A 25,033-nucleotide genomic window follows, 5' to 3' on the forward strand; every position below is an offset into this window, starting at 1 on the left:
CAGTGCATCAAATGATAACTTTCTTAATCTTTAGAGATAAATGATTATTGTTTTATAGAAATTAAGTTGATTCCCCCCTCTCCCCATGCCCCTTGGTGCCTATCTTTAGGAACATACTTACAATGAATCATTTGTCCTTTTAAATCCACTCCTATAATCTAGGGAAATTATTTTGGCAGAGTTTGTTATATCTTTGTTTTAATTACCCTAAATAATTGGCATCATTAGCAAATGGGGACGCTATCTGTAACTCCATATACAGCATTGTGCTTAAAATCTGTAGTATTGAAATGCTGTAAATATAAACAAAAAAAACCCAAAACAGAATAAAAACAAACAAATAAATCATGTGACCTCAAATGCTCGATTTATGCTGTGTGCTACCATGTTTTCAATGTTATAAGGATCCCAGTTATACTGTATGGAAGCTTCTGGCATATTGGCATATTTCATGGTTAAAATATAGGCTGCTGATGTCTCATTTCCTTAAGGTTGTGATTTAATCTTAAAAATCAATGACCCACCAAATGGCTGCTATCATTCCATCACATTTGTAAAATATAAAGATTAATGAACTTACATTACTACTTACAGCACTGAAAAGGATCAAAATAAATGATATTTAACATATTTTGCTATTTTGTTTTGAGGGACAAAATCTGAAATGTTTTTACAGTGAAGTCAGCAGTTTCCCAAGACACGCATAACATTTCTGAATAATATTTTGTTGGGCTTCTCTGATTCTCCCACTGGTAAATAGACTGTAGTTCCATTAAGTGTGATGATTACGGCCTGTAACTAGTAATTGCCTTTTAATCCATAAAATATAGGAAGGGCCTTTTGAAATACATGGTGCATAATCTATGTACGATCATATACTGTAACATCTACAATAAAAATAACAAAATATTTAATAATTTTGGTCTCATTCTTGGGTACTGAAATATAAAAATGAGTGGGGGAAGATAGGGAAAAACAGAAACCATGGATTAAAAACTGAATTAAATTTATTAGAGTATTTACTTTATTTTATCTTATTCCATTTTATTTTATTTATCTTATGCCTTTTTTATTATTACAAATAACTCAAGCCAGAGAACATATACAATATACCTAACTCCTCCTATTTTCCCACAATAACCCTGTTGGGCTGAGAGAGAGTGACTTTTCCAAACTCAACCAGTTGGTTTTTCATGGCTATGGTGGGACCTAATTCAAAAGTGTTCTCAATGGTATGTTAAGCAAATAACTAATTTGTATACTGGCTTGTTAGGAACTGGTTAAATGAACATTGAGAAAGACAATCCTTTGGAAGATTCAACTAAATGTTAAGTGAAAAGAAGAGATTATTGGTTAAATAAAAACTGCCTAGACGGCAGTGATATTGCAGTAATTAGTTGGGTAGCACATGTGGACAGCCAAGAAAACAAATATTTTATCTATTTATTTAATTATTTTGTCAAACATGTATGAGATAGATCATCAAACAAATCAACCCAGAGTTTTCATGACAGGCACAAATGACCAAAATGGCTCAAATTATATTTTACCTTAGACACACCATGTGAATACTCCCTATAGAAGCCCCTATGCTGGAAATGGTAGCAGGAAAGAGAAGAGTACAATCAGCAAGGAAGATGGACACATATGTGATGAATGCATTGTTGGAAGACTAGGACAGTTCACCATGGAGAAAATCTACCTATGTAGTTGCTAGGAGTAAACGCTGACTCAAGGGCACATAATCAATCAATCAAGTAATCCATCAGTATATGTGTGCTAGTCTCTGTCTTTGTCTCTCTCTGTCTCTCTCTGTGTGTATATGTATGTATGTGTGCGGGCATGCATATGTGTGCACAATATGGGTGGGTGTGTATAAGAATCCCAACTATATTCCAGTAAGCTGGCCTCTGACCAGAATCCCATATGGCACATGGATTTTTGAGTCACATATTGAATTTCTGAATGATGCCAGCAATACTAGATGTGATGTAAAATATAGGACATCAGCATATCTACCCTAATTCAGTGGAAAATCAAATGATGGTTTCAAGTTGCTATGTTACTTAAATAAGGGGCTCACCCATTTTGACTAATAAAAATATCCCCAGGTCAATGGTACATATTCCTGACAGGCCAAGATACTGCTATAATGCCAAACTAATAGGAATTAATTCAAGTTTAAAAAAATTATATAGCTCAAATAAATCCTTTCATATCCCTCAGTGTCTCTATGGATACAAGTAGATAATTTAAATTCATTTTATGTGAATGCAAGTATGTTATCAGCCCTTAGGAAAATATTAAGATCCATATATTAAGACTAACCCAGTTACCACTATAAATGAAGTATTTATTAATACTTATTTATTAGTACTTATTTCTATGATGCCACATTCCCCGTAATTTTTTTATTATATGTATATGTCCAATTAATTTAATCAAAAAATGCTACTCAATAAAGAAATTTACAGCTAGTCATTAGTACAATTATTGAACACTGGATGAAAAGCAATACTGGTATCTAAAAATATTAGTTCAAATAGAGAGATGCATGAGGTATTATTAATTGTAGGTATCTTTTCAGAAATACACTGACACGAAGTAATACTACCCATTCAAAGGAAAAAAGTGATGACAAACTTATTTAACTTTAGAGACAACATAGATGTAAAAGGCTAAAGCTGCTTTGGTGACAGCATAGGCCCACAAATTCAAAGGAATCCCTAGGAAACTCACTTCTTGAAAAGCAAAATCTAATGACAGGTTTATTATACAAGTTTGTTAATGCAAAAACTACCCAGAACTACATACTGTATAAGGAAGGAAAGAGGTGTTCTGACCCAAGCCATGTTGGTAAGGCAGAGATTAAGTAGAGTCCATTTATTACATACTTAACACAGCACCAAATGACACATCAATGCTGCCAGTGAAGCTCTGCCCCAGCTCTGTTTTCCCTCAGTCTGAATTCCCTAGTTCCATGACCAACCCCTCCGAGGCCAAGAGGGAAGCCGCAATATCCACAAGTACCAAGTCTGCCACATCAGTCCAGGGTTCCAAAAACAAAAGCATGGTCTAAGAGTCTGAAGTCAAAGAGCCAAGTCCAATGTCCACAAATGGAGTCCGAAGTTCAGGGCCAAGAAACATGATGCAAGATTCTCAAGGAAGTATTCCTGAATGCCAGCAAGGTGTGCATCAAAGAAAATAGATATTCCTGATAGATTTCCCCCTAGTGTCTGGTTAAATCATGCTTTACCAGGTGTTCCTTGTGAAGAAGATGGGGCTGCTTCCTCATGAGCAACCTCACCAATTTCCTCTGTGCCTCTCTCCACTCTGCTCTCATGCCATTGGGCAGGGGAGACAACTGTTCCTTTTCAAAGGTGGTCTGGAGCCTGTTATCTCCACTGTCCCTCTGCAGCTGATCTACTCCTGCAGGCTTCTCTCTATCTGGTCGACTGCCTCTTCCCACTGCCAGACACCCCTGAGGCTGTCTCATCCTCGGCCCCTGGAGTCTCTGCTTATTGTGTCACCAACTCTTCCTCCTCCAAACCAGACCATGACAAAAGGTATGAGTAATAACTGGACTTTATAATTGGGAAAGCAGGGATCAATTTTGTCTCAATAGTGATATATAGATCCATAACCTTACCTCAGTTATGGGCATTCCTGGACCAAAAGATTCATCCCCCCCCCCCCAAACCCCTTTCAGAGCCTCAAGGACACAAGAAAGAAGGAAATCTTGTGTTGTTATTCACACATAAAAAGAACAGACTTTGAATATCCTCTGGCAATTTTCTATTATTCTTTTTTTTTAAGAATTACTTATTACATTTCTAGGTTACCTATCTCATGGAATAGCAACTCTTTGTTGGTTTACAATATAATAAAAAGTTGAAAAATTAAAATTAGAAAAATGGAATAGAATTATAATAATAGAATAGTTAAAAGTTAAAAACCAAGATGATGGGAATGAGAATCTTTTTTTTCACTATCAGTAATAGGCCCCAGGCCAATGGCAGAGTCAAATCTTTAGGCCCATCCGGAAGGCCAGAAGTATGGGGGGGGGAACTCCCTTCAATGGGAGACTATTTCAGAGGGCAGGGGCTAAAGCAGAAAAAAACTCATTTCCTGGACCCTGCCAGCTGAAATTCTATGGCTGACAAAATCAGAAGCAGGCCCTTTCAACTGGAATGAATGGGGCAGATTGGTATGAGATGGTTCCTCACATAGCCCAGACTCATGCCACAAAGTACTTTAAAGATAATGAGCAACACCTTGAATTGCACTCAGAAGCAAAATGGCAGCCAGCGTCATACATGAACCACCCAAGTGGTCTCCAAAAATATCCATGCCACTGAGTTCTGTACCAGTTGCAGCTTCCAAATACTGTTCAAGGGTAGCCCCTTGTAGACCATGGTGCAGTTATCCTTCTGGGAGATGACCATGGCATGAGTGACTCTGCACAATAAATTCTTTTTTTCCATCTTGGTCATTTTTAGTTCCCCAAACAAAGCTAACCATAATCCCTTCACCCATGCATACTCGGTGTGAATTAATAATGATCACATATATCTTAACTAAAACAAAATTGGCTAAAATGAAAAAAGGAGCACATTTATCCAATCTTTTCAATATAAAACGGATATTCCAGATTAACTATCTGTCAGGATGTATTGGAGATGACTTTTCAGAGATATCACCAATGTTTCTTAGAATCTGAAATAAATGTTCACTACTCCTTCACATTTGCATTTAAATTTTACATTTACATTTTGATTCTCACCACCCACTGGAGTACAAAATGGGAGCGATCAGAATCCTCCACCACCACATTGAAGGATTGCCTACCAGAAAAGAGGGAAAAGAAAAAGAACTAAAACACACCAAGGAAGCCCTCAGAACTTATAGCTATCACAACTCCAGCAGGAGTTCTTCCATACCATACAAAGAAGAGAACAACAAACAAAACAATGTTCTCATTCCAGACATACATTGCAGAAATATCTGAAAAGCTCAGGAAGATTTTTCTACCAACACAACATACACACCCAAGAATACAATAAAGCAGAAGCTTGTCCACCCCAGGATAAAACATCCAGACACAACCTGAGTAGTATGATATAAACAATAGATTGGAGTATTTGATCTGCTAATATTGAATAATAAAGCTGCAACTAGGGAAGTGAAAGCATATTTTTAATTAGGATTGTCTAATCATCCATGATATTCTCCTGTGTCACATTCCTTCTCAGGCTGGTAACAAATTCATATTATGAACTGTAGATTTAAAAGAAGAAGGAAAAAGGACTGGCTACAAACAATAAATCATCAATGGGCCAAGTAAAAGTTAGCAGTCTTCCTCTGACTCTTTTTAGAACTACATGATTCTGGAATGAATGAAAAGTTTATTACAGTCAGAGGACAAACATAAGCAAGGACAAACATAACAGCAAAGAAAGAAAAAGTATTTACATGTTGACATTAATGGAAAACAAATCATTCAGGACATTTCTTCCTGAATCTAATTATGGCAGCCAAAAATTTGGCTACCACCAGATTCACACTGGGCCTAAAGTTAGAGAAAATTAATATATATACGGTTTAAACAGCCTGGTTGAAAATTAGTAAAGATAAAATAAAGATTTGTCTCAGATCAGTTGCAATCCATAAATCAGAAGTATGCATGCCACCAACTCTATTTCAACTACAAAGACAAATTCTTTGTTCAAAAGGTATACCAAGGACTGTTTCTTAAGGACCTGTGGTGGAAAGACATTTAATTACATTTTGCAAAAATTTTCTGATTGTTAGTTAAATATGTGGCCTGCAGTTGCTGCTACTTAATGTAAGGTCAGCTTGCAATAAAGCCCACCTCATCCACGATTTGATTGTAGATAAGAGGGTCAACTTGACTTGCATTATCAAGACCTGGTATGGCACAGAAAATGGGGTTCTCCTCTCTGAAATGGACTGTCTGGATTTCAAATGTGGCATAAGCCAGGACACCAGGGGAGGAGTGAAGGTATGACGGTTGTTGTTTGTGAATTTCTTGTGGCTTCCAGGGGCCTTGTCACAGGCATCATCAGATATGAAACCCTCTTTATGATGCTGAGCCAGAGGAATCAGTAGGGATGGCTGTAGATTTATCTTCTTCCCTGCAATGTAACTGCATTCCTAACTGAGTTCCTGGACCTGGTGATGGAACTGGCAGTGGTTCCCCAGCCTCGTGTGTCTGGGGGATTTCAATCTGCTATCTCTGAGCCCAGGGATTGAGACAGCACAGGAGTTCATGACCACTAGGGCAACCATGGCCTTGGTTCAACTTATTCATGACCTGATCTACTGGATCTGGTGTTTGCTTTGGCACGGTGGCATTGTAACTGGATCTGGTGGGCAGTTAACATCAGTACAAGGGTACTGTACAGTACAGACACAAGACCACTCCCTGTTGGTTCTAGAGTTCTTAACAGCTGCCCCACAATGCAGGGAGGTGGAATCTATTATGATAGCCTACTATAGTGCAGTTTCAGAGGAAACACGCTTTTTCCTGAAATATGACATACGATTCAGCATAAGCCCTTGTTGTCCCTTGAAATTAGAAGGGGACAGGGATAATGAACTAAATTGTGTCTCTATGGATTCTCTGTGTACAGATCTCACTGAGCATCTCGGTTTACCGAGAAGGTCCACAATGTAGCAACATAAGAGACATAAAATGATAGGAGTAAGACACAGAGTGAAGCCAATTGAGCACAGATAACATACAAAGACTATTTATGGGGATAAGGATGGTGAAGCATAATTATTTCTCTGCCCTTACTGCATCAGAAAATAGCAGCAATTTTAGGCAATTGGGTCCCTTCTAGATAAAGACAGATCACTCTTTTGGGCCGCTGTGAGGAATATTCCTCAGTACCTGGCAGATAAAGTTTCTTGAGTTTGCTCTGAGTTGGACATTGGCTGGGCAGAAATGACAGAGGCATGTCTGAGCCTTTTCATCTGGCAGTTGACCTCAAGGAAATCAACAGAATATTAGTAGCTATGAGCTCAGCCATCAGTGTTCTAGACTCTGTCCCTACTGGGAGGTGGCATATGGCTGGTTAATAGGGGGTGGTACTGCCTGTCTTGAAGGAGAAAATGGTGCACCTATTTTTCAAGAGGCCATCCTTGGACCCAGCTGTTAGATAAATTTTATCCAGGTTCCAATCTCCCTTTCCGGAGGAAGGTTGTTAAAAGGATGGTAGGCGTGCAGCTACCGAGAATGGATGAAGAAAATTATCTGAACCCTTTTCAGTTTGGGTTCAGGCCAGGATATAGCACTGAGACGACACTGGTCGTGCTTGCCTATGACCTATGGTGAGCCTGGGATAGAGTGGTGCAACAGTTCTGGCTCTCCTAGATCTTTCAGTGGTTTTCAAAGCCCTTGATCATGTTACCTTCTGGAGGCTGGGAGTGGTCGGCAGCAATTTGTGTTTCTCAGTGGCTGGTTTTAGTCAGTGTTGCTGGGTTAAGAGTTGCAGTATGGGTTGGCCTCAGGTCTCTCCCCTCTCCTTTTTAACATCTACATGAAATAGTTGGTTGACGTCATCTCGTGGCATGAGTACGGTGTCATCACTATACTGATGATACATACTATACATCTCTAACTCTGACCGAACGAGTGATGCCGTTGTAGTGCTGCTTGAGTGCCTGGAGGCTGTAAGAATGTGAATGGGAATAAACTGATAACTGCTCAATCCTGGCAAGACTAAGTGGCTTTGGATTATTCACTCCTCTCCCCACATTCTAGTGACTTATCTTTGCATGCGCCTGGAATGAGTTGGGGTACAATTTGGGGGCCTCTTGGACTTATGTCTCCTGCTTGATGAGCAAGTGGCACCATGGCTGGGGAAGGATGGCACCATAATTGCACCCTTTCCTGGATGAAACGGCGTTGCTCACAGGCACTCATGCTTAATCACCCTCCAGTTAGATTATTGCAATGCACTTTACATGAGGCTGCCTTTCAAAACCACTCGGAAGTTACAACCAGCTGCACACTGTAGTGCCCATTGCTTTGCCATGTTACACTTTTATTGGGCAAGTTGCATTAGAGACTGGTTATTCTTTTAAATCCCTGGCACAGGGACTGGTTATTTTCATCACTGGTAAACAAAGTGCCTGAAGAACTATTGATGGAGGTTCATAAGATTGGACAGCAACTAAAAACCATCACAAAGAAAAAGAAATGCAAGAAAGCAAAGTCGATATCTGATGAAGTCTTACAAAGAGTTGACGAAGGAAGGAAAATGAAAGGCAAAGGAGAAAGGGAAAGATATACCCAACCGAAAGCAGATTTCCAAGGAGAAATAAGAACACCTTCTTAAATAAACAATGCAAAGAAAAAGAGGAAAACAATAGAATGGGAAAGATTAGATTTCTTCAAGAAAATTGCAGATATCAAGGGAATGTTTCATGCAAAGATGGGTGCAATAAAGGACAAAAATGGTAGAGACCTAGCAGAAGAAGAGATTAAGAAGAAGTGGCAAGAATACTCAGGGTCTTAAAGTCACTGATGCTGGAATTGCTGTCCTCAAGCCAGACATCCTGGAGTACAAAGTCAAGTAGGCCTTAACAAGCATTATCAACAACAAAAATGATGCAATGCATATTGAAGTATTGCATTGAATATTCCAAAAAATGTGAAAAACTCAACAGGATTGGAAAAGGTCAGTTTATTTTCCAATCTCAAAGAAGGGGAATGTCAAAGAATGTTCTTGAGTTACTGGTACAATTGCACTCATTTCACACACTAACAAGATCATGTTCCAATTCCTACAAGCTAGGCTTCAGCAATATCTGAACTGAGAACTATCAGTAATACAAGCTGGGTTTCAAAGAGGTTGAGGAACTAGAGAACAAATTGCCAACATTTACTGGATTATGGAGAAAACAAGGGAGTTCCAGAAAAATATCTACAAAGACTATGGTAATGTCTTTGATTGTGTAGATCACAACAAACTGTGGCAAGTTCTTAAAGAGATTAATTAGAGTAGTAGACCGCCTTACCTGTGTCCTGAGAAACCTTTGTGCAGATCAAGATGCAACAATTAGAACCAGACATGGGACAATTGATTGGTTCAAAATAGGAAAACAAGTATGACAAGACTGCATATTTTCAGTCTGATTATTTAATTTATATGCAGAGTAGATGATATGAAATTCCAGGCTGTATGAATCATAAGCCAGAATTAAGATTGCGGGGAGAAATACCAACAACCTTAAATATGCAAACAATACCACTCTAATGGCAGAAAGTGAAGAGGAACTAAAAAGCCTTTTGGTGAGTGTAAATAAGGAGAGTGCAAAAGTTGGCTTGAAACATCAAAAAATACCAAAGATCATGGCATCCATCACTTCCTCACAAATAAAAGGTGATGGAATGGAATCAGTGGCAGATTTTATTTTCTTAGGCTCCAAGAACACTGCAGACAGTGACTTGAAATTAAAAGACATTTGCTTTCCCTGGGAGGAAAGCTATGGCAATCCTAGAGGCGTATTAAAAAGCAGAGCTATGATCTTGCTGACAAAGGTCTGCATAGTCAAAACTATGGTTTCCCAATAGTAATTTAAGGCTGGACCATAAAGATAGGCTGAGTACTGAAGAATTAGTGTTTTTGAATTATGATGTTGGAGAAGACTCCCGAGAGTCCCTTGGGCTGCAAGGATATCAAATCAGTCAATTCTACAAGCAATCAACCCTGACTGTTATCAGAAAGGACAGATACTGAAGATGAAAATCAAATACTTTGGCCCTCCAAATGAGAAGAGAGTATTCAGTGGAAAAGACCCTGATGTTGGGAAAGATTGAAGGCAAAAGGAGAAGGGAACAGAAGAGGATGAGATGGTTAGATAGTGTCATCAACGCAATGAACATGAATTTGGGAAAACTCCAGGAGACATTGGAAGACAGGGTGACTTGGAGTGCTATCGTCCATGGAATTGCAAAGAATCAGACACAACCTTGTGAATGAACAACACACTACATAAAAAATACCCCCCCCCCAAAATCTCCCTCAATAGTGGGGAAAAAATTCTATATTTAATTAAAATTTAAAAAGAGCACACACCCCAATATATAGCTATTTTTTTTCTAAATATGTGTTCATGTATTTAAAAGCCTACTCAAAGGCAGATTGGTTTCTAAAACAGTAATTGAACACAGATAATATGGTATCCTATAGTCCAGTCTTGCCTCTCTGTCAATACAAAAGTAATTCAAAGGAGGAGAGCTGACTAATTTCATTAAGCCGAGATTTAGTATCAAGAGATATAACGTTTTCTATGAGTACATAATCATCTTTTTTGCAACACTCCAAATACAATCTATCTGATGATTTTCATAAGATGAAATATTTTATTGGTATCCCTGACATTATTGGAGCCGTCCTGAGTCATGGGTGGATACACTATATTGCTAAAAGTATTGGCTCACCCATCCAAGAAATCAGAATCAGGTGTTCCAATCACTTCCATGGCCACAGGTGTATAAAATCAAGTACCTAGGCATGCAGACTGTTTTTACAAACATTTGTGAAAGAATGGGTCGCTCTCAGGCGCTCAGTGAATTCCCGCACAGGATGCCACCTGTGCAACAAATCCAGTTGTGAAATTTCCTCGCTCCTAATTATTCCACAGTCAACTCTCAGCAGCATTATAAGAACGTGGAAGTGTTTGGGAATGACAGCAACTCAGCCCCGAAGTGGTAGGCCACGTACACTCGTCCAACATCGGTGTGTGACCTCACAAATGTGCTTCTGGAAGAATGGTCAAAAATTCCGATAAACACACTCCTAAACCTTGTGGACAGCCTTCCCAGAAGAGTTGAAGCTGTTATAGTTGCAAAGAGTGGACCGACGTCATATTGAACCCTATGGATTAGGAATGGGATGTCACTTACAGTAAATTCATATGCGAGTAAAGGCAGGGGAGCGAATACTTTTGGCAATATAGTGTATATAGGTAGGTAGGTAGGTAGGTAGGTAGGTAAGTAGATAGGTAGATTTTAATAAAATACTGACATATGTAGCCTTTAACTTTTTGACGCATCTGGTACACCATAACAATAATATCTAACTAACATGGAATCAGCCAGTTTGTTTAAGATATCAGGCTAGAAACTGGAATATTTTGAGTTTTAATATCTCCTTAGGCACAAAGCCAACAAGATTCTCAGCTCTTTGAAGAAGGTAATGCCAAACCACTGGAGAGCATATATACTGTCAAATTCTGTCAAATTTATTACAGTTAAAACCCAATTTTATTTAATGATACACTGAGAGGTCCAACAGATACCCACAATTAGGATAGGCAACTCAGTCATTAAATGAAGCAGTCACTAAGTGAAAAATCATGACTGTGACTGTGCTTACAATCTTACTTCACTTTTCTTTGTTTTACAGTACCATGAAAATTTTAAATATGACCACTGGTCACAAAGTCACTTTTTCTTTATAACAGCGAATAATTGTTCTCCCTTAGCAAGTACTCTTTGGATTGCAAATATGACCCAAATGTATTTATTAAATCTTAATTTTTTGATTATAATAAATGGTTTAATTTTCATAAAAGTCATTAACAATGTTAAAAATGGGGGTGTAACTGGGATTGCAAGGAGATCAAGCCCAAACAATGTAGACGCTAAATGTTTTAACTGTATATACAGCCATGTAGCCTTTCTAGGTAAATTATATTCCTTTTGTGGAATAGCAGATGTCTTAAATGTATTGTTACTTAATAGTTCATTAGAGATAGTAATTCCATTGTGAATCCACATTCCCCCACACAAAAAAAACCCAGATTTTACCAATCATTTTCAAATAATGCTAGAAAGTAACTAAATCCCTATTCTAATTAGTACCCTGTACTTATCAAGATTGCAAAAGTACTAAATAACAACTCTCAAACTCAGCCCACAATCATATGCATTTAATATTATTTCCATCGGAATACATGATCCAGGTTAACAAATAAGCACAAATGGTATTTGTGTAAAATCACCACATTCTTAAAAGAAATGTAACTCTTAACAAAGAGTTAAGAAATTCTGACTTTTTGTTCCATCCATAAAAAGTTAACCATTAATTTATTAATCTGCTGAAATATTTAAATGGAACAACATAGGCGTGCTCTCAAAATGCGTATGTCTTGAAGTGAGTTTTTTTTTACAGCATTAATTCTGATCTCTTGTCAGGAATCTTGCATCTTATTCTTAAAGAATTCAAAGCATCATTCTTGCTGACATCATATGTGTAGTCAATAGATACTTCTTGTATTCTTCTTTCTCCTTCTGGGCCATACTGTTGACAGAAAGCAATTAGTGAAGAAAACACCCCAAAACTTCCAGATTCTTAGAGCCTCATAGTCAGGGGTGAAATTCAGCAGGTTCTGACAGGTTCTAGAGAACCAGTAGTGGAAATTTTGAGTAATTTGGAGAACCAGCAAATACCACCTCTGGCTGGTGGGAATGGAGTTTTGCAATATCCTCTCCCCAGGAGTGGGGTGAGAATGGAGTGGGTGGGAATGGAGATGTTGCAGTATCCTTTCCCTGCCACGCCCACCAAGTCACTCCCACAGAACCAGTAGTAAAAAAAAATGAATGTCACCACTGCTCATAGTCCCTTGAAGTGTCTTCAAATTTGTCCCTCTTAGTAAGAGTTTCCAATCATTATTACTTCCTTTTCTTCAGGGCAAAAGGAGAAATCTTTCCCTCTGCAGAACTTGTAAAGTTTTCTTCCCTAATCTGTGAAGCTGGTTTTCATTCAGGAATTTAAAAGTTCATGCCCTGGAATCTATTCTGCAGCTCTTTTTGACAGTGAATTTTGATACATTTTGCCTTTATGACATATTTTTCCATCTCTCTGCTCCACCCAGTTGATTTTATGACATGTTTTCAGAGGTCTTTCGGTAATTGTGCTATTTTCCAAGTGCTTCCTGAGTCCAGTTCAAGAATTCTTCATCTCCCCTGATAAGATGGAAGATGGACAGTTTTGTTTTTAGTTCTGTAACAGTAGATTCACAGCTCAAGAAAGATTCAGAAAAGAGATGGGAAAACATAGACAGACACAGATAGAGTTTTCTGGAAAATGGGTAGATTATAATCCATTAGTTCAGAATAAAGGTAGAAAGAAACGAAAAAAATCTCCATCCTAATGAGGTGAAAGATATTATAGCATATTATAATGTGAAAATAATCCAGTGGTTTAAATTTCTATAATTTAATCTCAGAGCATGCTCCTGCATAGCTTCAGGACCTTCTGAAAATCACACAAAATACAGGTATGCTTTTGTGCCATTTTCGGAAGCTGCAGAACAGCATTCTTCAAAGAATAAACTTCTCCTGCCTTTGGTAGGCTGCAAGGGCCTGTCAACGAAAAGAGATGTCTCCTTGAAGGTAAATGGCAGAATAAATACATGTAAAATTAGTTTCTCTTTTGTTCGAGGGGGGAGAGCAGGGGTGTGTGACATGCCAGCAAAATCAAGTTAGACATTTGTTTGAATTTTTGGCATACGGAGTCCACAGGGTTTGCCATCATTATTTTATTACTCACATTCAAAGAAAGAAGCACAAATTTGATTCAAAAAATACTTTGTTATCAATCAATCAATCAATCAATCTGGTCTTGCTTATTGCTTTCATACCATATGTACTTTTTATACACAGTACCATAAATAGATCCTTTACAATGTTGTATTGGAAAGAAAATGTAACTAAACACGCTTTCTTCCTGAGATTGCAGTGTGATGTATGTCATCCTGGGTTGTTAGATGCACAAATCAATGCAGAGTCTTCAATCGGTGCAGGGATGGCTGACTATTATATTCCCAGGAAAATCAAAAGTGCCTTTTCCCCCTTAAAAATCTATAAAGCCAGAAAGATCTTGTAGAAAGGACTGCAAGAACTATGTATAACAGTCAGTACAAAATAGTGCTGTAGTTTTAAGGTAGAAATAAAACATAACTTTGTAATAAAATTATTTATGAAATTAAAGTATTATAAAATGTATAAAAGCGGATATGTCTGAGACCTACTGAAAATTACCTAACAATTATTTATCCAGAGAATTTATATCTATTCACAGAAACTCTGGGCAGATTAAAATATTGGAGTCATGCTGCAAATCATCATCAAATAGAAAATAAACTCCATAGAGAATTTCCAAAATAACATTAGATTATCATCATTTAACTAATTCATTTTTGCCAAGTAAATGGTTAGAAACTGAACAAAAATTAACACCAATTCACACTGAAGTATAAAGATATGAATGTCATTTTGGCAGTAAATGTACAGAGGTTATGACATAGGAGCACTTTGGAGGCAGTGAATGCTTTCTGAGAGACTTAACTATATACATAAGACTAGCTGAATACCCATGCTCCACTACGAAACTATGTGATTGGGCTTGATAAATTGATACCATCGGCCTCTCCTCTCCCCTTCTTTATCTCAGGCTTGCCCCACAGAATCCTCCCTTATCCTATCCCCTTCTCTCCCTCAACCTTGCCCCACAGAAACATCCCCTATCCTATTCTCTTCTCTCCCTCATGCTTGCCGCACAGAAACATCCCCTATCCTATCCTCTTCTCTCCCTCAGGCTTGCCCCACAGAATCCTCCCTTATCCTATCCCCTTCTCTCCCTCAGGCTTGCCCCACAGAAACCTCCCCTATCCTATCCCTTCTCTCCCTCAGGCTTGCCCCACAGAAACCTCCCCTATCCTATCCCCTTCTCTCTCTCAGGATAGCCAAATTCAAGTTTTCAGGTTGGGAGGGAGAGTAGAACAACTAACTCCTTAGCATCAGAGCATGTTAATAATAATATAATAAATACTAATGCTTTGATGGTCATTTCTAAAAATCCTTTATTACTGAGCACCTAGAAGCCAAGAGGAGCATACGCGCCAAATTTCAAATCATTTCTTGATTCCTGCGTTAGTGTTTTTGCGTTTATCTATATAGATGTCTCTTGGCCAATGTCCTGGGTGACAGAAAGTTTCGGCATTTGACTAATGCTTGTGCTTACCATTGAGCACCTGTTTTAGCAAGCAGAATTGTCACCAATATTTCTATAGCCTAAATGTCAAGTTCTTCTTTTTCTCCACATCCAAGTTACTATTTAAGGTACTAATGGTCACTTACAACCACTCTATAAATAAAAAATATAAGAAATAATTACGGTTCTTTGAAACTTTAACCATTCAGTGATTCACATCAGGTTCTAGTTGCTTATATACAAAATTATCAACCATGCTGCTCCCTTTTAGGGAATAACAGAAAAGTGAATTGTGAGTAAAAAAAATCAAATCTCCTAAAAGAATTAAAAAAAAAGAAATCTATTCACTAGCTTTCTCTACTTGTGAACCACTCATTCATGAATTTATACATTGTCTGCATACAGTAGTATACAGTATATACATTTATATCCCCAACCAATATGCCATGATCATTTAATTCATTTATCTATAAATATGTTAAGCAACCACTGAGGCATCAAAGTTCTCTTGTTCCCTGATCAGTGTTAACATTGGCTATGCATTCTATTCATTCCCAAACATCAGAATTCTGACAAACACCTCCCCAGCATGATTAATAAATGAATATTTTGCAATTTATCTTTCCCTTTGATTTATGTAATAATAATAATAGCATTCTTCTAATACACAGTAATGGAATTAGGAAAGTTAAAAAAATCCAGAAGCAAACCACTGCTGTGTTTTAGCTTTTCCCCAGCTAAACAATTCATACAAGCATTTTTTAACCATATTACAGAATTTATAACTTACAACATTCCTTTCAATGACAATCATCAACATATCATTATCATCATCCCTAAAATATTCCTGCCAGATTTCTCTCATTTCAGCTTCAGTCCAATAATTTTATCACTTTTACTTTTAAATTTATTCATTATGCAAAAGGCTTCCCAGTTATCTCTTTTCAACCACTTCAAAAATATTTTTATTCCAACTTTTTCTGTACCTCTTTTTATCTTAGCCATTCCTTGCTCTCTTTGAACTACATTTTATGCAATTACCTTTTCCCTTATACACTTTTTATATAGTACCTTTTATCATTTTTATCAACTATTTTATATGCATTTTTCTTCATCTACAGCCTTTTCACTTTATACCTTCACTATCATTTTAATGCTTCCAATTAGAATAACTTCAAATACTTCTGTGTCATTCCATAACATTCTTTCAAACAGTTCCCATGCCCTCTTTTCTTCATATTCACTCTCTTGTTCAGACTGTTAAAAAATTGATCATTCTTTTAATATTTTTCATATAATAGTTGTAATTTCTTTTCTCATCATTGTTCTACTTTAGCTTCCTTCATTAGTTTCCTTTTTCAATATGCATTTCTAAGATGTATTATTGATGCTATGAAAAAATAGTCTGCTCTTCTTTCATAGTCTTTCATTTTCAGTAATTCTAGGTTTCATCATGAGCAATCAAGCCAATCATGCTTCTGAATTCCTTGTCCATGTGTACATAGAGCAAACTTAAGTCACCAAACTCCAAAGGAATCTTTACCCCAACCTATTCATGGTGCTATGCTATCGCTATGCATTCTGCTGAACTAAGAAATAAAAAATTATGCAGAGTTCTATTGTGCATTCATATCCTTCAAAACTATTTCCTCCTATTTGATAATATAGTTTTGGACTTCCCAATCATCCATCATACTCTGACAATATTTACCATAGGAATCTATGGTAATGTCATGAAGATATATTGTGACCTAATTATGAATTTTATTGCTTTGTCTTTTTGATTATTAAGAAAACAATGTTCTATTCTCATGTTCTGGAGAAAAAGTCAGTTTTACCTTGAATAAATAATATTGGCATTTTAATATGAACTGATGTAATCTGAACTAATATAAGAACCAAAGGACAAATATCCTTTGGCTTTTGAGCTTCTGGAAATATTGCAGTGCAATAAATATGGATATAACATTGAAATTTATGCATAAAATGTATACATTTTAGAGAAAATATATACATGACATAGACTGAAAAAAAATGTTTCCACAATACATTTGCATATAAATTCCATATGAATTTTCATGCAGTTTTAAGGTGGAAAATGTGAGTGAAACAGAACAGAAATGTTTGAAAAAGTCAAGCATTGTAGAAAGTGAAACAAAGATTCGTCTATATCTTCTTTTAGCAATATTGGACAGGGGGCTGGGTTTCTTATCAAGTAAATAGCAATTCTGCAAATGTGATTGCAGAACGTTTTAGCTTAAGTGCATATCACACTCTAATTAGTCAAACGTTTGCAGTAAAACATGTTCTAATTTTACCTGACTTAATATTTTAAGATAAAGCGAAATAAGTGAAACAAAATCTAATGTAGGAATTTTTAACTCTGAGCGTATGGCTTTTAGAGAAACACTCTGGGAGTGTCTGCATGGCATGACTGATCCATATAGCTAGGCCCCAATTAACAGATTCACTTCCATGTCATCATTGGCAACCCAGTGTAACAACCATTATGTTAGGCTTCTTGGCCACTGCAAACATTTCCTAGTTTGTTTATCAGAGCAAATCTACAATGAAATTGGTGATACCATAGATAAAATAAATCCTGAATAGTATGGATGTTGCATCATAATCCTTTTCTGAATCTTTTTACAGTATGTGAGATACAACTTAAAAAGATAAGGTCTCACTTGAGTTGGTGTTAATTTATTGGCAACAATATAGAAAAATGTTGGTATTAACTTCTGGATTTTGTTTTATGCTCAGTTTATTCTATAGCCCTGTAATTTCCTTTTGGTCTTGCATTCATCTATTCATTAGTTACATCTGAAAAGGCACAGATAAGCATACGGATCTTGAGTACAAGTATTTGATTTAAAATTCAAAGCCACATCTTAAAATCTTCACTAGCATTATTAATTTAATTTAATTTATATCCCACCTTTATTATTTTTACAAACAATTCAAAGTGGAGAATATATTCAACACATCTTACTCCTCCTATTTTCCCTGGCGACCCTGTGAGGGTTGGGTTGAATGTGACTGGCCCAAAATCTTACACACACACACACACACACACACACACACACACACACACGTTACAATCAAACATTAAATCTGAATTGCACCTTTTTAATTCTCTATCACTGTAATGTAACAATAAATCTGCAATAATAATGCTAATATATTAAATACCCAGAAATCTTAATCCATGGAAAGCTATTAATATAAATTTGTAGGATGAAGTATAATGTTTTGATGATACACTGAAGTGTACACATTTTTACGTTATGCATTAAAGCATACACATTTGGGGAGGGATTGGTGACTATTTCTATTGATCACCATTCCCCCCCCCAAAAAAAATTATATGTTTTAATGCACTATTGACAAAATGAGGGAGGGAGGGAGGGGGGGAGGAAAGGAAGGAAGGAAGGAAGGAAGGAAGGAAGGAAGGAAGGAAGGAAGGAAGAAAGAAAGAAAGAAAGAAAGAAAGAAAGAAAGGAGGTGTAATTATCAAAGAAAAATGAAACATGAGAGATGTATTGACAAAGATCACCAGACAAATTAAAAACAAAATAGAACAGTAGAAGAGACAGACCTGGGTTTCTTCTCCGTGATGAGTCCACTTCTTCTGTTACCACATCGTGCAATGGACAGACAGAGACACAAAGAAGATGGACGTGAGTGGATGTACTCAGAAGGTAAAAACTGACACTGAGGGAAAGGGCCACAATTGTTTGAGAAAGAAACCTGTAGTGCATAGTCAGTCAATGGGAAAAAGAAAAGACAGCAAATACTAAAAGGAGTAATTTATCCATTTGAACAAGAAAGGATCAGAAAAGGATCAGAAAAATAAGTTAGTGATCTCTTTTAAAAATGTTTCATCTATCTTTCTCTTCTATGTTCTATGTTTACCTATGCCTAGAAAAAGCAAGAAGCATTGTCTAGAAATGTTAGTTTTGCTCAAGGATATTCAGCTTAAACATTTTGAGATAAAGTTATAGAGGAAACCTAATATACCGCTGTATTGATTACTCTAAATTTTTAAATAAGTTTGGTGTAAGACAAATAAAAATAAATCTTTCTAGATGGCCCACTATAATGAACATTTGTAAATAAATGCATAAGTGAGACTGAAACATGAGGTATATTAAAAGTGACTGATTTTACCTGAGTTGGTTTTACACTAATAATGAACTCATGACATCCAACTGAATACTTCTTTCACAATATTGTAGTACCTCACTCAAGTATTTTATATCTCATTTAATGATCAAGTAATTAACAGAAGCAAATTTAAGCAGAGTAACTCAAAAACATTCTATTAAAATTTATCTTTCAAGTCTATGTACTTAAAAAGCAATATTGTTTCTCTGGGAACATTTTCAGTTTCATTTATAGGCATCTACAAACCTCTTAGCATAACTCATCAGCTTTGAATCCATTCTAATTCACAGCTTTCCTATCTAGACTATCATTTCCTGAAGTAATTGAATCTCCAATGGGCACAGTGAAGTTTCACTGGTGGACTAGATTTTCTGTTAAAGGAAAGTAAAATCTGGCATCAGGAATCTGGATTATAGGAAATACTATAATACTGCAAAATACAAGAAACATCTTCCTTCAGTCTAGGGATACAGAACCTAGATTAAATTACACATTTCATTAAATATGATTTGATGCTATGTTACAATTGATCATTAAATGCAAACTGCTGCTTTACTATTATAATGTGGCCTCTGCTGTTCAAACTATTAAACTATTAAAGTGATTTTATTTTATTTCACCTTAAGCACTTTATGGATTGTATTCGTTTTAGGGAGTATGAGCATATTAGGTAAAATATAAGTAAATAAAAATAGCTAAGTAAGAAAGTAAGCATGGCCAATATGTCATCCAAGGAAACATGATGTTAAAGGTGTGATCTTGCATTGAGAAAAGTCTTAATATATTGGGAGCTAAGCATCCTTTGTAATAAATCCCATTGGGTTCAGTGGGATTACTGCCAGGAATACGAGGCCATGTCTTTTTCATTCCGTATTATTAAAATGTACACCTTTTAAAGATACAGTCATCATTTTTATTATGACAATAACTTATTCTTACCAAAACTTAAATTTAGTAAAGCTTTAGTAAAATACTATTCATAAAAATCAATTGGCTTCTCATTTATTTATTTAATTAGTTTATAAGTCACCTGACCCCAAGCAACTGAAGATAACATATAAACAGTTAAAAACAAGTCATAAAAATTATATTGAAAGAAACCACAATTCTTTCCATGGAAACATTTCTGAGCATCAAAGTCACAAATGAACAGAATGTTATATATATTCTTATAGATACTTCAGTATATATATCAAACTGAAGATAAAGGAAACAGAGAAAGAATCAACTCCCATCTTTAAAATCATCCCCTCTCATTGAAACTTATCAAGATGATATTAACCACAAAAATATCAAGATCCATTTTTACATTAGAAGATGCCCCAGTGTAAATCTAGAAATAATCATCCCACAAAGGAAGAAAATATTTTAATGCAGTATTTCTTTTTAAAAAAATCTTCTATCAAACACATCAATAATGCATAGATAACATATCTGGAATAAAGAAATACAAAAATCATTTAGTGTTCCTTTAAAAGAAAGGCAACTCGGTTATGCTATAATATACAGTTACACCTACAACTTCCCATGTGTTGTTTTAGACATGTTATAGATACTGAGGAGGGAGAGAAGTGCCAGAGCTGAAAAAGTAAGCAAGGAATTGAGAGAAAATACTGCTTCCCAATTAGACTACTTATTGGAAAGAACAATTTCCTCTTCATCAATAAAATATAATTTGAAGGAAGAGAAAGAAAGTACTTTCTCCTCACAATTCATTATGAAATTTAGGACCCACTTCTTTAGCAGGGAAAATAAGACCTATAACATACTGCTTCTATCAGTACCTCTCTTTATATGTGCTTCTAGGATACTCAAAATTCAACTTTCAAGTATAACAATGGCAGTTTTCTAAGGATTCAAAGTTCTAATTAATTGTTGTTGTTTTTTGCTTTGTTATTTTCCTTTCTTGTTAAGGACAAATCTCCTAGAGGAATCTCATAATCTACTTAGTTCTTTCATCTTCTTTAATTATTCCTCCCCTTTGCATTTAATTTTCCCATCCACCCCTCTGACTGTCTTCTTCTATCTCTGTCAAAGGACCTCACTGTATTCCCTTTTCCCAATGTGAAAATGTACCAGTCAATCCTTCCAAAATGGCTTTTGATCATTCAGGAAAACTTCCACACACTTGAATTTGATTTTCAAACGCACATGTTATGACAAAAGGAATGAGCTCAATATCTAATTTATGCCAAGCACTTTTTCTATTCGATCTGCATTCTAACACAAAATTTCTGCTACTCTAAAAAAGAAACTGTGCCACACGAGTAAATCTAAATCTACATACTAAAAAATAAACAAAAGAACCACAAATTTAGAAAAAAATTACACACACACTGATTACAAAAGCATGAAATGCAACAACTTTATAGTATCATGCTTTCAGATGGTTTCCAAAACCCTGACAAACCTGGCGGGGTATGATGTTTCTTTGTCAGAAATGATTTCTCATCAGTTACTGTATCATTCACTTTTTTCTGCTGGTCTTCCCATGTAACTTCTAGCGTAAATCAAAAGAAACCAGAACTTGTCAGAAGGATTAAGCAATTTCTACAAGATACCTGTCATTACTTGATGCACTTTATTATTGAATAATAATAAATTACTGGCAGTATCAATTTATTCTTTATTCATATTAATTATGTGTGATTTGAAAAGATTTAAGCACATTTAGTTTGACTTGTATTATTGTACACATACCCTACATGAATAATACCCCATACGATATAAACAATACTATTCGAATTTATAGATTCTAACACTTTTACTCTGTGCCAATATCGGAAGCGATCACAACCTTAAATTTGACAGAAGAAGGTCAACAGAGAAAATAATAGAAATTGGAGGCTAAGATAAAAGTAGAAAATCCATAGACTTCATTAGCAGTTAAATCAGCTTACGTAGCACAAGTATAATTTGCCCCAAAATTCAGAAGAAATGTTTTAAAATAGGTATAATATACATGGCACATATTATATAAAGTTAATGTATTGCCAGTTATTAATTTAAATAATTAAGAATTATTTTACAATATAGTAATAGCAATAGCACTTAGACTTATATACCCCTTCAGACTGCTTTACAGCCCTCTCTAAGCAGTTTACAGAGTCAGCATATTGCCCCGAACAATATGGGTCTTCATTTTACCGACCTCGGGAAGATGGAAGACTGAGTCAACTTTGAGCCGGTGAGAATTGAATCATGCTTCCAACATTTTAATGTTATTTTATGAGTATGCTAATAAATTTTTTTATTTTGAGTTTTTAAAATGACCAGGACACTTTGTTTTTCAATAATATAAAAATATGTATTTAACAAAACAAAAACCTTATCCATCTTTTGGATAATAATATTACAAATTAATGAAATCATTTAAACAACCATACAATAATCTATAGGTTTTCATGAGACTAATTTTGTATAATTTATTATATAATGATGTATATATATTTATAATATAGTAAATTATCAATAATCAATTTATTATACAATAATACATACTTCTCTTTCATACTTATAATTATCAAACCCTGGTTAAGGTATTCTACATATTCTTGGTACTGAAAATCCCTTAATGAATATGCAGATCTTAAAACAGGACACACAAATAAACACTAATATATAAAAAGTCTGTATTAAATAGATGCTCATTAGCAAATATTTTCTTTCATTTGTTATGAAACTCCTCCCATTTTGCTTCACTGATTATTCTGAATTCTAATATTTTGAAGGAACCTTTCCATGTGCAGTTCATAATTTTAGATACTACTATCACATTCTCTTTTATTCACATTGTTTTTATGATCTTTCTCACTGAATTGCTTCAGACCATTTTATTTACCTTTTATGCATTTTACTAGCTACCTTTTTTTAGGGATCTGAAATCTTCATAGTATTCCAAATATTCATTAACCATTTATATAAAGAGTTTATTATACTAGCAGTTTCATTCTTTTCTTTCCAGATGATTTGCAACACAGAATTTTCTTTTTGTTCAGCAATCACACATTGTGACATTTTGCTATAAAATGTTTCAGCAGTAGCACACATTTCCAATTCTCAAAACTAGTACCATTCAACATAGACTTTCTGAAATGTCACAAAGAAGCAATTAACAATACATGCTTTGCTTCAGAATTCAGAATACCAGAACATTAATAAAATCTATGAATATGAAAACAGTATTATTAGCACTATTCCTTTACAAGTTTGACATTAAAATGAGGCGCTTAGAAGGCAATGTGACTGCAAAATTGAACATAGTTACATACTTACTTGGAGCCTCACTATGAACCTTTTTGTACTCACAAATAATGGAATCAATATGAAACAAAAGACTGAACTTATAATAAAAGTTTTATAATACCAAAGAGATCTGTTATATGGGGAAAAAAGAATTTTGTTGTATTTTCTTAGTAATAGCAGAGCATTAGAATTTAGGCTATATATCTCCCCCAGTGCTTTACAGCACTCTATGGGAGATTTACAATGTAAGCATTATTTGCATATTGTCCCCAACAATCTGGGTTCTCATTTTACCGACCTCAGAAGGATGGAAGGCTCAGTCAACCTTGAGGCCTGTCAGGATCGAACTCCAGACTGTGGGCAGAGTTCACCTGCAATACTGCAATTTAACCACTGCACCATCGGGACTCCTTTAATGTTACTTTGCAAGGTTCAATATTTCAACAGTACACTGCATTTAGCAAGTGACAATATTGATATTATTCTGATACCATCCAAACGCTTATCTCAAGTATTAAGAATAAAAAATAGCAGCATATCTATTAATCTGATTTCTCAAAAATTTAGCAAATATAACCCAGGTTATACTTTTTTATTTATTAGCATTATATCTGTCTTTTCTAGAGGAACTCAGATTGATATGCATAGTATTCTCTCCTGTTTTTCAAATAAATATGCCCTGAAGATTGAACCAATAAGAGTAACTGGCCCCAAATCACTTAGTGACCTCTATAGATTAGATCTTGGTTCTCTCCAGGGCCAATCCATGAATTCCTGAATTGCTAAACCATGCTGGCTCTCTGTTAGGATTTCCTGTGTTTACTGAAGTTATTATGTTCTATCATTCTTAAAATGCAATATACTGAATTATATGATATGCTATACTTCAGTACTAAACAAATACATCAAATATGGAAAAGCACAGTACCAATGAGTGATTGCCAATTATAGGTATCTTTAGAGCAATGTGCTCCAGGCTTAGAATTATAATCCTAATAGTAGTATAGCAATAAAACTACCCCTTTTACAAGAGGTATTAATTATATTGTTATGCTAGATATTTAAAGATTTAACAAAGTAATTGTGGTGAACAGATTTAAAAGGCCACGCTTTTTACTTTGCATTCACTATAAAGCTAAACTTAGATTTAGATAGGAATATATTTTGCATTTAGCATACTTCTTAATTCTTGGCATATTTTCTAACTTTCCATGATTAATAAACAGTGTCCTGGAAAAGTACTGGTCATTAGCAAATCTATGACTAAATTTTGAGAAAAGAAGAAGCTTTGAGAATGACTTCCTCTAGTAATAGCTCTACTTAGGTAAACCATAGAGTAAGCACTAAGCCAATGATTGTCAACCTGTGCTCCACAATCCCATCAGGGTGTGCAATGTCATCACTGAGGTTTGCAAAGGCTTGAAGAAATGTTATTGTAAATTTCGAACCGAACCCGGCAACAACCATTTTTCTGTTCCTCAGTTGTCACAGAGAGGGGAAAGGGGGGGAAAGAGGGCTGTAATGCCTTGCTAGACACAACAAAGAATTTTCTTGTGGGAATCAAGGTCATCTCTACCAAAAAAGGATAC

At 35.6% G+C, this 25,033-nt stretch overlaps 1 protein-coding gene across 7 annotated transcripts in view; it reads right to left on the reverse strand.

Moving 5' to 3' along the window:
- Window positions 1-25,033, reverse strand: part of RIMS2 (regulating synaptic membrane exocytosis 2) — a 293,405-nt gene that overhangs the window by 66,442 nt on the left and 201,930 nt on the right. For 4 of the 7 annotated variants that reach the window (XM_087706787.1, XM_087706789.1, XM_087706792.1 and 1 more), the window contains 2 exons: window positions 21,610-21,699; window positions 18,631-18,660 (listed from right to left, as the gene is read on the reverse strand). The exons of the other annotated variants lie outside the window; for them this stretch is intronic. In XM_087706787.1, coding sequence (XP_087562913.1) covers window positions 18,631-18,660; window positions 21,610-21,699 — 120 coding nt within the window. The remainder of the gene's footprint in view (window positions 1-18,630; window positions 18,661-21,609; window positions 21,700-25,033) is intronic. 7 annotated transcript variants of the gene reach the window in all.

Source organism: Thamnophis sirtalis, unplaced genomic scaffold, assembly GCF_051295495.1.
Source record: "Thamnophis sirtalis isolate CommonGarterSnake01/CBP01778 unplaced genomic scaffold, rThaSir2_p1.2 scaffold_2, whole genome shotgun sequence".
Classification (NCBI taxonomy): domain Eukaryota; kingdom Metazoa; phylum Chordata; class Lepidosauria; order Squamata; family Natricidae; genus Thamnophis; species Thamnophis sirtalis.